Source organism: Pleuronectes platessa, chromosome 8, assembly GCF_947347685.1.
Source record: "Pleuronectes platessa chromosome 8, fPlePla1.1, whole genome shotgun sequence".
In the NCBI taxonomy this organism is placed as follows: domain Eukaryota; kingdom Metazoa; phylum Chordata; class Actinopteri; order Pleuronectiformes; family Pleuronectidae; genus Pleuronectes; species Pleuronectes platessa.
In genome coordinates, this window is record NC_070633.1 from 27,841,826 (window position 1) to 27,855,530 (window position 13,705).

At 41.9% G+C, this 13,705-nt stretch overlaps 1 protein-coding gene across 2 annotated transcripts; it reads left to right on the forward strand.

Moving 5' to 3' along the window:
• Window positions 1-1,065: 1,065 nt before the first annotated feature.
• On the forward strand, window positions 1,066-7,125 carry lman2 (lectin, mannose-binding 2). Of its 2 annotated transcripts, none has more exons than XM_053429002.1 (8): window positions 1,066-1,303; window positions 2,429-2,547; window positions 2,839-2,956; window positions 3,474-3,553; window positions 4,611-4,772; window positions 4,947-5,061; window positions 5,155-5,274; window positions 5,448-7,125. In XM_053429002.1, the coding sequence occupies exons 1-8, from the start codon at window positions 1,168-1,170 to the stop codon at window positions 5,606-5,608; spliced, it is 1,011 nt and encodes a 336-aa protein (XP_053284977.1). In that variant the 5' UTR covers window positions 1,066-1,167; the 3' UTR covers window positions 5,609-7,125. The 2 variants fall into 2 exon arrangements, with proteins under 2 accessions (XP_053284977.1, XP_053284976.1); XM_053429001.1 differs by lacking the exon at window positions 3,474-3,553 and adding an exon at window positions 3,339-3,421 and having other exon boundaries at window positions 1,067-1,303.
• The last annotated feature ends 6,580 nt before the right edge of the window (window positions 7,126-13,705 follow it).

Genomic DNA, 13,705 nt, shown 5'->3' on the forward strand with positions numbered 1-13,705 from the left:
CTCTGAAAGAAGAAATCCACTGCGACAGAAAGAGGTCACCTGCTCTTTCAGAATTAGAGATGGAATAACACTGAGCTAACGACAGCGTGATGTAACAGAGCGTGTGGGGCGAGCGGGGCTGCAAACAAAAACCACTGAGTGTGGCAAAATGAACTCAGAGCCGGGGGGGGGGGGGGGGGGTCGAAGAAACATGAGTGGATCTGTGAAGACCAGTGTTTATCGAGGGGATTTCATTGATATCAGATTAACGCAGGATCAACGGAGAGATCGATGGACGTGTAGAGAATTATCAGCCCTGTGGTTCCGTCACATTCACACCACTCATATCCTCCGGGTTCAAATCAATATGTATAATCGATAGGTGGTCATACTGAATGGGACTGGTTCCATGTCCCAGTGAGGCCTTCAGGGACCAGGGGACACGTGACCTCACTGAGGTGTCACCAAGTGGGACTGGACGAACAAATGAAGAATGTGAACGTCTGAGTTAAACTTATCTTATTTCATGTCCACAGTTTTATCATAAATCACTCTGAGCTGCACTATATGTATAAAAGGTACTGTAAAAATAAAATGTATTATTATTATATTATTATTATTTAAAACACTAGGAGAGATAGTTTCTTATTCTTTGACCAAACATCTGTTTTTATCTCATTTACAAACATAGGACTTCATTCTGGAGACGCAGTGTTTCGTTCTGACCAGCAGGGGGCGACAGTCAAAGTCTCTTCATTGTGTTTTCCATTGTTTTAATTCTGTATTATGTCGACATCTAGTGGCCGAGGCGTGAAGGACAAGACGCCCTTGATTGGCTCAATTTGCGATGTGCTTCTGTCTGATTGGCTGGGAACAACTCGACCGTCTACTAAAGTCTTCCGTGGGAAAACACTCCCGGTATGAAAACTTGTTCCGTGTTCTGAACGTTGATAAAACAAGCGAATCATTTTGTGTTTGTTTTACTAATATTTTCTACGTTAAGCGGTTGTGACTTTGAAAACACTCCGGGGAGAAACACGTCCCTTCTGCTTCGGTAAAAGTGTCTGCAAACCCCGGAGAAATGTAGTTTCCCTCCGGACGACAATAGCGCGGGGACGGGCTGGGCTGGATGGAGTTGGGAAGAAGCAGTTTGTTGTGAGAGTTTCTCTCCGCGGCGGCTCGAGTATCATGGACGGTTTCGGGGTTTTTCTGAGCTCGGCTCTGGTTTTCCTGGTTCTGGGGCTGAGTGCAGTGAGCTGCGACATCACGGACGGGAACACGGAGCACCTGAAGCGGGAACACTCGCTCATGAAGCCGTACCAAGGTGAGCGGTTCCGGCTAGCTCGTTAGCAGCATGCTAACATGACGTTTGTCCCCTCCGCCGCCGCCTGTCAGGAGACAATTAATACGTTATTTATGACGTCATTTATACGTCAGAGTAAGCACCTAACCTATCGTGCGTCATTCTCATGTGATAATAAAATGTGATATGCGTTTTGAAATGTACTGTTAGCAAATAGGAAGAGTCATGCGATATAAAAAGTTAGAGACTATATATATATATATATCTGTTTATCCATCTGTCTGCCTGTCTGTTTATCTGACAACACAGAAACATCAGCGGCTCTAAATGTTTCATAAAACATCAGTAAAGCAAAGTTTAAGTCAGTTTTGTTATTGTTTCATATGCATATTATCATTAAACAACAATTGGAAAAGTCTCGTATAGTCGGTTTAGTCACATTATTTTTTATTTTGTTTAGATAAAATAATTGAACATGAGTTAAACACACCAGATAGATATTTAGCAGATATTCAAAATGAGGTGGAGAAGAAAACAAGGTGAGAAGCTTGGAGACGTCACAGCTCCGGCTGAGCAGAGAACACACCCTGCCTCAGTTATGAGATCAAACATAGAAGTCATGTGTCCTGACGAAAGGTGCAAAGGGGCCTCCACCCCCCCCACACACAGGCCACGGAGGTGTTTGTTGAAGGCGTCAGGTTCTTTACCTTTGTCTGTCCTTAAAGCAAACAACCCTCAGCTCCACACCTACTGACGACAACAAGAAATTACAACATGAAATGTGACACAAGGCATTTCACCCGATTACAAGAAATGAATCATCGTATTTTGTTGAGCACTTACATGCAGTAAAACAATTTCAGTGAATACTATGCAGTACATTCCTCCAAGTGTTAGCAGAAGAACCTGAGTGAATGCTGAGCAACCATCTTGTTTTACAAGTTGTGCATATTTGTCTGTTACCCAAGAAGACGACTGCGTATTATTTACATCTCATCTGGAACAGTCATGCAACTGATCTGGTCATCGGCAAAGATAAGATCAGTCAGAAGAGATGTGTAGCTGTAACCATATGTTTCTCTTCTTCCTGTCGCACGCTGTCTTGTGTCTGATCACTTCCTGTCACTTCACCTGTTTGTCTCCCAGGTGTTGGCAGCAGTGCGAGCAGTCAGTGGGATTTCTGGGGGAGCACGTTGGTGACTGGCTCATACGTCCGACTCACCCCAGATGAGAAGAGCAAGCAGGGATCCATCTGGAACACTGTGGTGAGGATAAACCACAAACACACATATTATCTCTCTGTCTATTGTCATTGTCACCAAAGTCTTTGCTATTTCAGCTTCGGGTTTAGAACTAATATTCTCCATCACGTTCACATGAAGCCGCGCCCATTCCCCTGGTTCTCTTTCAACGTTTTCAGCCTAAAATATTAGTTCATCTGTTGTTTCTTCATATTTTCTGATATAGTCCCTGTAAGACTGAGGTGTCGTTTATCTGTGTGTGATAAGTTCATTTAAGCAAACCAATACCTCTTGTCCCCTGTTTGTGGTCCACAGCCTTGTTACCTGAAGGACTGGGAGATGCACGTGCAGTTCAAAGTTCATGGGTCAGGAAAAAAGAATCTCCACGGGGATGGCCTCGCCATCTGGTACACGAAGGACCGACTGCATCCAGGTAGAGGCGGCGCTTCTTCCTCATGCTTCTTTCTGCTGAGTCACTGCAAAATGCTGAAGTTTGGATTTACTCAAAACACATTTCTGATCCGTGGCTCCTCATCTGACCAGTGAGAGCAACACAGAAATGTATAATATTTGTACTGAACAGAAGGTAAAGAGCTCCAGTTCAGATTGAGTAAATCCAACGATGTGTATTGGTCCAGTCCTGCTGTCACTTCCCTCTGAGGGGGGGGGGGGGTGTTAGTGAACACTCGTCACTTCATCAGGAAGCTTTTTTTACTTCATGTCTCATCATCTCAGCTTGCTGGCGTCAGTGCTGGCCACACAAAGTGTCTGAAGATGTCTGCTCATGTCTCGCCTCATCTCTGCCTCCATCCTAGGCCCAGTGTTTGGAAACCAAGATCAGAATCTTGGCCTGGCTATTTTTTTGGATACCTTCCGCAATGACCTCCATGGAATGGATGTAAGTGTGCAGTGTGTGGCTGGAGGTGATTGACCCGCTTGTTTCTCCACAGGACCTGTGTTTTCCAACAATGCTCTGTTCCACGGGCTGGCCGTGTTTATAGATACTTACTCTAACGACGATGCGTCGGATGTGAGTGGTTGCTCAGGTTCTACTCCTCAGTTTACTGTCTGTGCAGTTGTCATCACTTTAAATGGGCATGTCGCTCCACCTTCAAGCATGTTAACAGTGAAAACCCCACAGAATTGATTTGGCTTTTTTTATTCTACAGCAAAAAGAAATCATGCTTATTGAGCATGAAAGTTCTCTGGAACTGTATCGTCCTCACTTTAACTGTTTGAATAAGAGCCCGACTGGTTGGCCCACAGAATATCTGCAGACATGAGCCTTTAACATAAACATAGATATTTGAGTTTAGTTGATTTATATTAAAACCTTATTTAATTTTAAGTCATAATATTAGATATTTTCTGAATTCAAGTTCCCTACGTTTTTTGTTATTTTCTTTGATATAGTTATTTGTAATGAAGTTTATGGTTTAAACTATGAAATAATAGTCTTTGATAACAGCATCTTAGGAATCATTGCCCTTTTTAATATTAATATCAACTGATGTATAACTGGCATCAAACCCATCAGTCAAGTTCTAGTCTTAATATCATTTTTTGTTTGCTTGTCTTGTCACGGAGTTGCTTTCACACTGCAGCTGAACATGTTAATCATGTGACATCACACCGATCTGTTCATCCATCTTATTTGAGAACACTCGACTCAGAGCTCGTCAGTGACGCCTCCTGTCAGTCAGACAAAGACTCACCAAATATGTACATGGATTTCTTCTGTTTATTGGAAAACTAAACAAACACTTAAATCTAAATCTCAAGAGGAAGTAGGACACATTGGTATAAAGTTATTCTTAATTAACTCACTGATGCAATTTCTTTTAGAAAAAAATAATCCTATCATCCAAAAGATCCGATATCTGCACTTTTTAAGAATTAATCTCAAATGTTCCTGCAGTGTGAAAGCAGCTTTTATGTATAAGAATAAATATGCATGAGCGGATATGACCTCAAACGTACAGCAGGTTTCCTTTTTTATGTGTACACTTGTCCATCATCCTTATTTCTATTAGTATAATAACAGTTTTTTAAGATTTATCCGTTAATCTTCTTCTGTCCGTCTCCAGCGTTCCTTCCCGTTCATTTCAGCCATGGTGAACAACGGCTCGGTGAGCTACGACCACGGCAGAGACGGACGCTCGTCTGAGCTCGGCGGCTGCTCGGCGGAGATCAGGAACAGAGATCACGACACGTACCTCGCCGTCCGCTACTCCAGAGGACGACTCACTGTACGTGAGGATGAAGCTTCTCTTTCTTGAGTTGCTTTAAGTGAATCAAGCTGTTTATAGTCCAAAGCAGTTAATAGTGATTTATAAAACAAACTTTCTTGTTTTAAACCTTTTGAAACAGTCACTTTTTATTGCGCTGCATTACATCACTTACATCCAGCTTGTGTTCTGTAGGTGATGATTGACGTGGACGACAAGAACGAGTGGAAGGAGTGCATTGACATCGGGGGGGTTCGACTTCCCACTGGATATTTCTTCGGTGCCTCAGCAGCCACAGGAGATCTGTCCGGTGGGTCGGGGCTGGAGACAGAACAAATGGAGTCTTGATTTTCTCCCGTGTACTTTTTGTTTGCTAACAGTTCAGACTGATGTTTTGTTCCAGATAACCATGACATCATCTCCATGAAGCTCTACCAGCTGATGGTGGAACACACACCTGAGGAGGAGAACCTGGACTGGACCAAGATCGAGCCCAGTGTCAATCTGCTCAAGTCTCCTAAAGGTAACAGAAATAAAAACCAGGATTATTTGCACATAGAGCATCGATCTCATGTCTTTAGCTTATTTCCTGTTTTGAAATTACTTTCAGTTCCCAAATAAGAATTTTAAACCGTTTCACACAAACCAGACGAGCAGTGAACACTTTCTTTCTTCTTTCTTCACTTTTGTCTGCAGACAACATCGACGACCCGACTGGGAACTTCCGGGGCACGCCCCTCACGGGCTGGAAGGTGTTCCTGCTCCTGCTCTGCGCTCTGCTGGGAATCGTAGTGTGCGCCGTGGTGGGAGCTGTGGTTTTCCAGAAGAGACAGGAGAGGAACAAGAGGTTTTACTGAGGAGGAAGGAGGAAGAGGCGCCTTGTCGCTGAGGTGTTTGTGGTGGAATGAACTGTTTCCAGATGACATAGCACATTCAATGTGAATTTCTTTTCTAAAGATTGTACAAATGTTTATATCTTTCGAAGCACTGCGTTGAGAGTGAATCTCGCCAACTCGTGGTGTTGGTGGGTCCGTGCAGAACAAGTGGCTCCTTCCATAAGTGACCCCGATCCATGCTGGTTTTTGTTTTCCATGTCTTTGTGTTCATTCATGGAAGCATCATAATGAGTTTACTGTCATTTACAACGTTTGCACTCTGAGTTTCTTTCACGATTGTGTTCTCAACTGCTCATTGATTCTTCAGCCATTTCCTGCTGGTCTCTGCTCCAAGTGTGATCCTACAAAGAGGGTGAAAGTTTGGCATCAAACTGTCATTTAGATAAAAAAAACAAAATCTTTCTAAACAGTTTGTTACCGTACTTACTGCGTAGAGTGTAAATAAAGATGGAGCTCGTGTCTCCACTTCCTCCCACTATCTAGAGATCTCACCAAAATATCCCAGAACTGAACACCGCCCTCTCAGGATGACATTTGGAGCCAGAGTCTGCAAAGTGGCGAGCAGGATAGGAAGCCACAGTATCAAGGTCCCGCCCATACACAGGCTCAGCCAATCAGGACTCAGTCTGAGCTGTCAGTCATGGCGTTTCACACCATTTTTATATAATCAAAGTACTCAAATCTGATATTTTTTTTGGTAATGAGCTGTGAAGTTTTTTATTTTTTTTATTTCAGTCTACAGAAAAAGATATTAAAGCGAAGTATAGGCTGATTTATTCTCTTTGTGTGGCTGTTGCTCTCATTGTTGCTGATTTCTAATCGTTAAATTTTTTTTAATAAATTTGAATTAATTGAAATGATCATCAGCACTTACTGATCATTTAAGTCATTTCTCCCTGCTCCTGCTACACGTCCAGCTTCTGTGTTTTATTTCAAATCATTTCTCAAAGGGTTTCATTGCAGATTTTTGCCTTTGCCTCTTTATTCAGGTTGTTTCTCATTGAATCTGATTCAATGATCGAGAAATCACAATTCCCCCGGTTGACATATTCAAATCGCTTGTTTTGAAGAATAGGAATTGTTTGAATGTTTTAACTATGAGTTCTTTATAAATGCCAATTAATCTGTCTATTGATTGCTTTCTCATCATGTCTCTACAACCCTGAACGCTGCACTTAGGAATATGAGTGAAATAAAAGTGAAACTGCCTTTCAGAAAGTTGAATCACTGATCTAAGTCACTGTCTTTTTGCTTTTCTTCTGGCTTCCATCTATTGTTCTCGTCTGGTTCTGTCCCTTCATTGTTAAATTGGGGATTCAACACTTGTTCTTTCATAACTGCAGAAACACAGATGCTCTTTCTTTTTTTTAATCTTTTATCTGGCTCAGTGTGTTTGCCTCTGCCGCATCGTTAGGTCGGTGATGAGATTTGAATCTGCTCCTCTCATCAGAAATAATGTATTAAAATGGGAAAAACAACTGTTTGCCTGTGACTCGTGTTATTTTTACTGCTATACACAATACACACACTGTATTCAAGAAGTACACAAAGATGCATTGAATTTTGACGACACGCAAACAGATATTGAGAAACTACTTGTGTTCACTTCTCTCTGAAATAAAAATCAGTGGATTGAAAAGTTCTAAAATCCATCATCTCTATAAAATTACAAAATTCAAGAATGACAGCTTGTTTTGTATGTTGGGATGTTTTTTACATGTTTATAAATTGTGTAGAAACCATATATGAAGTCCCGTTTGGGCTCACTAGCGCCCCCTAGGTGAATTGCAGCCTCTGTGTTGACGCTCTCTGGCGGGTTAACAACCTGTCGAAGCCACGCCCACTGCAGTTCCCTCCAAAACCACATGGTTCACCTGCTAAGCTAGCACCGGCCGTGCAGTTAGCATTTCTGAAGCTAGTAGCTAACAGTAGTTTAGCTGTTAGCTTGTTTTAGCTCGAGGTTTTAGTAGCTGCGGAGGTTCTCCTGTTGTTTGTGGACACGTCTGCCGCCATGTTTCCAGAGGTGAGTAGCATGCTAACGTGCTAACATGCAAACCACAGTCATCTCAGTTCCTGTTGCTTCTCCGGCTGATTTATTTTAAATCGGTTTAAGTTGTGATGTCTATTCTTATTATAGTTTTTATTATATAGAGCTTTAGTTCGGTTGTTTGCACATTAAACTTGTACACTTTACAAACTATAGTTCTTATCGTACTTGTACAGGTGATACTACTTCATTACTGACTCAAAGATCCATCCCGTTCATCTGAAACATATTTAACATTTATTCACAAGATTATAACCTGTAAAAAGTCGTCTTTCAGGATTCATTGATTCAACGCTTTCTTTATAGTTTTGCTCTTTTGTAAAATATGTACTTCTACTTATGCCAATACTATCAATGTACATGTACTCAGCGTTGTGAATTCTTGTCATAGTACTTTTGCGTTGTGGTATTGCTATTGATACACAAGTGAAAGATGTGATTACTTCCTCCATCACAGTTCATATTGTGAACATGTATATTTACTTCTGTCAGGTTTTTTATGGACTGTTTGGTTTGTAGCTCTTGTGTTTTTAGAAATGATGATAAATTGAACAGTTTACTTTGCTTTGTTAATTAATCTTTAATTGATTATTAACTAATATTCAGACACTGTGAATCAAGTTCAAATTATCAGCTGTGGTACCTTTTAGCACCACAAGATGGTGATATAGTATTGATTTGTGTGTGTGTGTGTGTGTGTGTGTGTGTGTGTGTGTGTGTGTGTGTGTGTGTGTGTGTGTGTGTGTGTGTGTGTGTGTGTGTGTGTGTGTGTGTGTGTGTGTGTGTGTGTGTGTGTGTGTGTGTGTGCGCGTGTGCGCTTAAACAAGACTGAACTTGACTTGACTCACAGTTGTATATTAATTCAGTTTAGATTTGCATAGATTGGAGATTGTCGTGTATTATACGAGTCTCATGGTATTTATCATCTGGACTGATCCTGTTTTAACACACACACACACACACACACACACACACACGTTAATGTCGCCCTGAGCCTGGAAAGTTTTCTCTTTTCGTTTTCTTTATGAGGTCACATCTGGGCAAGTGTATGTCTGAGGTCAGAGGTTAAAGAAATAGTTCACCCAAAAAAATGCACACATTATTGATAAAACACTGTGATGGGGGGGGGGGGGGGTTCAAATGTCTATTCACATTAGACTTACAACAACCTCATGTACACTAAGTTTTAATCCTTAGCCTTCATCGTCACACACAGTCTAAATACCCTCTCTTGACCCTCAGGTCTCTATCAGACCCCCCACCCCCCACCCACCCCCGACGACACTGAAGGAGTATTCAAGCACATCACTGGATTTTCATTACCCAGCATGGCTGCACAGTGTGGCAGTCCACAGGCTCCACACGCTCAGACCATCAATCTGTTCAGCCATTCATTGGCTGAACAGGTATGCTAAAGTGTGGGAGTATGTGAGAGAGTGTGTATGGGTGGGTGTGAGAGAGAGAGGGGGGGCAGCAGTTTAAATAGCTCACAGTTCATTCTTCCACTTTCGCACCTGGAAGCTGAGATGGACAGCCTCTTCTTGCCTCTGGGTTTTCGGCAGACACCAGTAAACCTCCCCACCTGGGACTGAACCACACCGTGGTCTGAGCCCAGAGGGAAGACGCTGAGAGTTCGGACTGTTTGTGTTACTGATGAATCTGATCCCTCTTGTTTTTTAAGAGGTGACATTTCATAGAACAGTTTCCACGGGCTTTTGAAAAGAAAAAAAAATTGATCATCTGAATTGTTGTCCTTTAAATGTAGGATAAATCCAAACAACTCGACCTATGCTGCATATTTTGTTGACTTGTGAACTTGCATGACCCAGCATGCTTGTTGACATGCAGAGAAAGTGCCCCCCCCCCCCCCCATCTCTTCCAGTTAACTTTCTGTGTGACAGTAAATCTTCCTCGTACCGCTCCGTCATGCCGACGGCCCACTTCCTGTTGTAAGACAAGGCCTTCACTGTTTGAACCCCTTAGACTTCTGGGTAATTTTCATATCTACACACTGTTATCACCCATCAGGAACATGAAGTCCTGGTCATTAACCCAAATTCTCATTTACCTCCGCGGCACCACTCTTTAATGGGGTTTGTCAGCTGAGCATTACAACCACAGTCAACTTTCTCTTAGTCTGGATTGTGTGTCTGTGTGTGTCTGTGGTGACGCAACTTGAAGTGTGGGCTAAATCCGCTGGTGTGAGGAAGTTTTAGTCATTACTCACAACTTCTCTTTGATGGTTCAGGTTTGGTTTTCAGTAGATATTGATTTTACAGTTTAAGCCTGTACAGTCGATGACCTTGACTTCTGGTTCTTTCTTATTTTCCTTGATAGAACTCCTTGATCCTGTAGATGCATGAATATCCGTCCATTACTCCGACACCACCCTCCTCCCCTTGTTCCTCCTTTTTAACTTCTTCACTCTTTGACTTACTCTACGTCTGGAACTTGAAGGTGTGACTGAGGACCTTGTGTACAATGAACCCCAGTGAATGGCAGTGGGAGCTGAACAGCTTGGGAGTAAACCATGACACCCCCACGCTTTTGAATCACACATGAATAGGTTGTGGAGGTTCATTTAATTTGATCCTTTACACTCGCTGAACTGCTGCTGCATTCTGAGGAAACAGTAGAACCCTGATGTTTTATTCGTCCTAAGCTTTTGACTAAAGTCCTGAATTTTAGTATAACACAAACTAGAATTTATTTTGTATAGTCTTTGATACATGTATAAAGCAAAAACACTGAAAAGAGGCTAAAGTTTAGAAGAAGCTTCTGTTAATAGAAGCTTAAAGAGACATGAAATGCAAAAACAAGTTTTAGTATTTAGTATTGCCTGTGAAAGCTTAGAATTCTGAACTGTGACTGTTTATAAAAGGTCTGTGCAATATAACCAAAATCTCATACTTATATTGGTGGTTTCATAAGATTCAGATAGCGATGCAGTAAATATGTGAATTTCTTTGTTTTCCTCTGTGAAGCAACCTTGGGTACTTTGAAAGGTGCAATACAAATTATCATTATTATTATTAGTAGCCTCCTCTGGCTTTGTATTTGGGTTTGGTCTTTGTTTTGAGCACTAGACTGAACTTTGGTGGCTCTTGTGGTTTCTTCGTGGCTCTAGTTATTCATGCATTTGGGGAGGGGGGGGTGGTAGTAGTAGTAGTACGGTCTACGGCATTTTTCTGGTCTCTGGTCAGACTTTTAAACCCAAACCACGTCCATGTGACAGAAGTAGGAACAACCTCCTTGTTTTATTCTTGGCTGCACAGAATGTAAAACTTCACTCACACCAAGGAAAGCACTTGACAGCTGCTTGTGTGAAAGTGTATGAGGAGGTGAAGGAGGACGGCACGGAGCTCAACCAGGCTCTAAAGAGATTTAACATGACAAAGTAAAAGCTTTTGATTTCCTACAGATGATGTTGTATTAATACTGTGATTAACGTGAGACCCCCCCCTGCAGCTCCAGCTGATGAACACACTGGAGTAATTAGAGTCGCTCGTGGTTCTGCATAAATTGCTTCGACAGCAGCAGTCTCAAAGGTTGAGTCGTGATCTGCAACCAAACTGTGCACATAACTCAACACGATACCTTTTCTTAAAACAACTGCTCGCCCCATCAGCAACCAGAGGAGGAAGAGGAGGAAGAGGAGGCGGAGGATTTGTGTATGTTGGACTGCAGGACAATACAGACTAGTTTGTTTTTCACATTTATTCTTTTGCTCAAGTCTGAAAAACTTATATAAGTGTGTAAGGAATAAAATCTGATCATTGTGGAAAGGAAAAGTTTGACCCTCCACAGTCTAGTTTCCAGAGAGAGAGAGAACTGTATTCAACAGCTGCTCCTGCTCGTCCAGGCTTTCTCAGAGAGTTAATTAAAGTTTGGTTTATAATAACTTTAATGATGTCGGCTCACTAGACGGGTGGAGTCTCTGGCGCCGCACCCGTCTGATCAGATGGGGAAACTGAGATTTTTAACAGGTTAAAAACTTTCTTAAATAATCCACTGGGGGTATTCCACATTGTTTTAGTTCCTGCAGAAAGTCCGGCTGTTATTTCTGGTGCTTGGTTGGAACTTGGGACTTTCTCAGAACTGTCTCCTTCCGTTTCCCGGCAGTGAAGCTGCTGGGGGACGGTCATCAGATCAGACCGACCTTGAGACGCCTCCTGTTGGACTGAGTCTTGCTTCATCTCGTGCTGCAGCCAGACTCACAAACACACACTGTAACATCCATTCTAAAGCTGAACGTATTAGTGACGCAGACAATTCCCTGTCTCAAATATGTTATTTCATTTTGAATAAATTATTTTATTTTACAACCATCTGGCGACGCCCCCAGAAACGATATCTCCACCCCAGTTTGAGATTTATCTGATAGATAACCAGATTTTACTTGTTCTTATTTCAAGTTCTAAATCTCAGGTGGTTTTTGTGTTGTCTTTTTATTTGTAGTTATGTACAAAATATCAAGCCTCAGTTTCATTTCTTTATCACAAGGGTCTGATAATGAAATCATAGCAATCATTGTTTTAACATGATTTTGATATTAGGAAGCAGTGACAAAAATGTGGCGCCTTTGGTGAATAATTCAGGGCCGAATAGATCCTACTGGTTTTCAGTGATATTTAAAATGTATAACTTCCTTTAGAAACCATGATCCTATTGAGTGGGTTTTGTTCGTGAGCTGAAGGTTTCAGAGTAAACGCTGCTTTCTCGATGTGAAGCAACTTTTTCAATCCATCAGTTCGAGAGGTGCAGCGTCTGCCATCCTTGGAACAGTTTCACAATGTGCTTCCTGAGCAGAGAGTTGTTGGTAATGGAGCTGTTGTCGGTGCCATCAGGGTCATTTGATATTTGTCTAAGAGGTTTACATCTCCTGTAGAAAGCCTCAGCAGCTGTTTCACTGTGGAGCTGCAGAAAAATACTGAATTATAAGTGAACTGGATTGACTTCATACGGGACGGCATTATTTTCTTATCTGAATTATCCAAGAAGGGGGGGGTGGTTTGTGTGTTTTCTCCCTTGGACTGGATTAATGCAGCTTATAGAGTTTATATAGTTCTATAGTTATATCCATGATCTTTTATTTCAACAGTGACAGATGCCTTTTTCTTGGGTGGCATTAACAATAGTGTGAGTTTCAACATGTCGCTGCCTGTCAGCAGCATCGGAGTCTCAGTATAACTTGCTGACTGATTGTTTATGACTGTGGCAGCCTGCAGGTAGAGCTGCAGATGAACCTGCCACCACACGTGGATGGAGACCACCTTACATGACTCTCCACACTTTGGAGCAATGGATTTTGAATGAATGGCAGGGGCAGTCCAGTCCAGACCAGCTAAAAGTTTCCAAGTTCCCAGAAGTTTTTGCTTTGCTTTTAGGCAGCTGTTATGCTGTTCATCTTTATATAGAGTTTATAGATGAAACCTGCAAAATAATAATAATATGGTGTGTGGCACATCGGACAAATCGGTTCAATATGGTGTTGCCCTCTAGAGGACGCGGCATCAATAACATTCACTCCTGGATTCACTCCATCAGTAAATCTGGACTTTGTACACGGTAGCTTAACATCAGTCATAAAAACTTTGACTAGTTGGCTGAGCTCAGGAACATTGAAGCAGAAGCTGTGGCCAAGAGCCAAGATCTCAGATAAACGTGGTTTTCATGCTTCATGTTAAATTCAAATGATTCTGCGACTCAGATTATCTTTCTTATCATCTGTACCATTGTTTACCTTTGTGGATGTAAAAAATAGGTTTTCTCATTATGCTCTGAAAACCTTCTTTGAAATAACTTGTTGAAACCTGCAGGAGCCCTGAAGTGAGACTCCTCCCTGGGTAAATAATGCTAAAAGAAATTAGAAAGATTAATGACTAGCTGAGGGATGTTCAGGTGGAGAGAGGGAGGCCCGTGTTGCACTCGCTCGCTCACGTTTAGACCCTGAAATTCAACCTGATGCTGTGTTTTTTTTCTCATTACAATGGAAACAAAGATTTGTTATT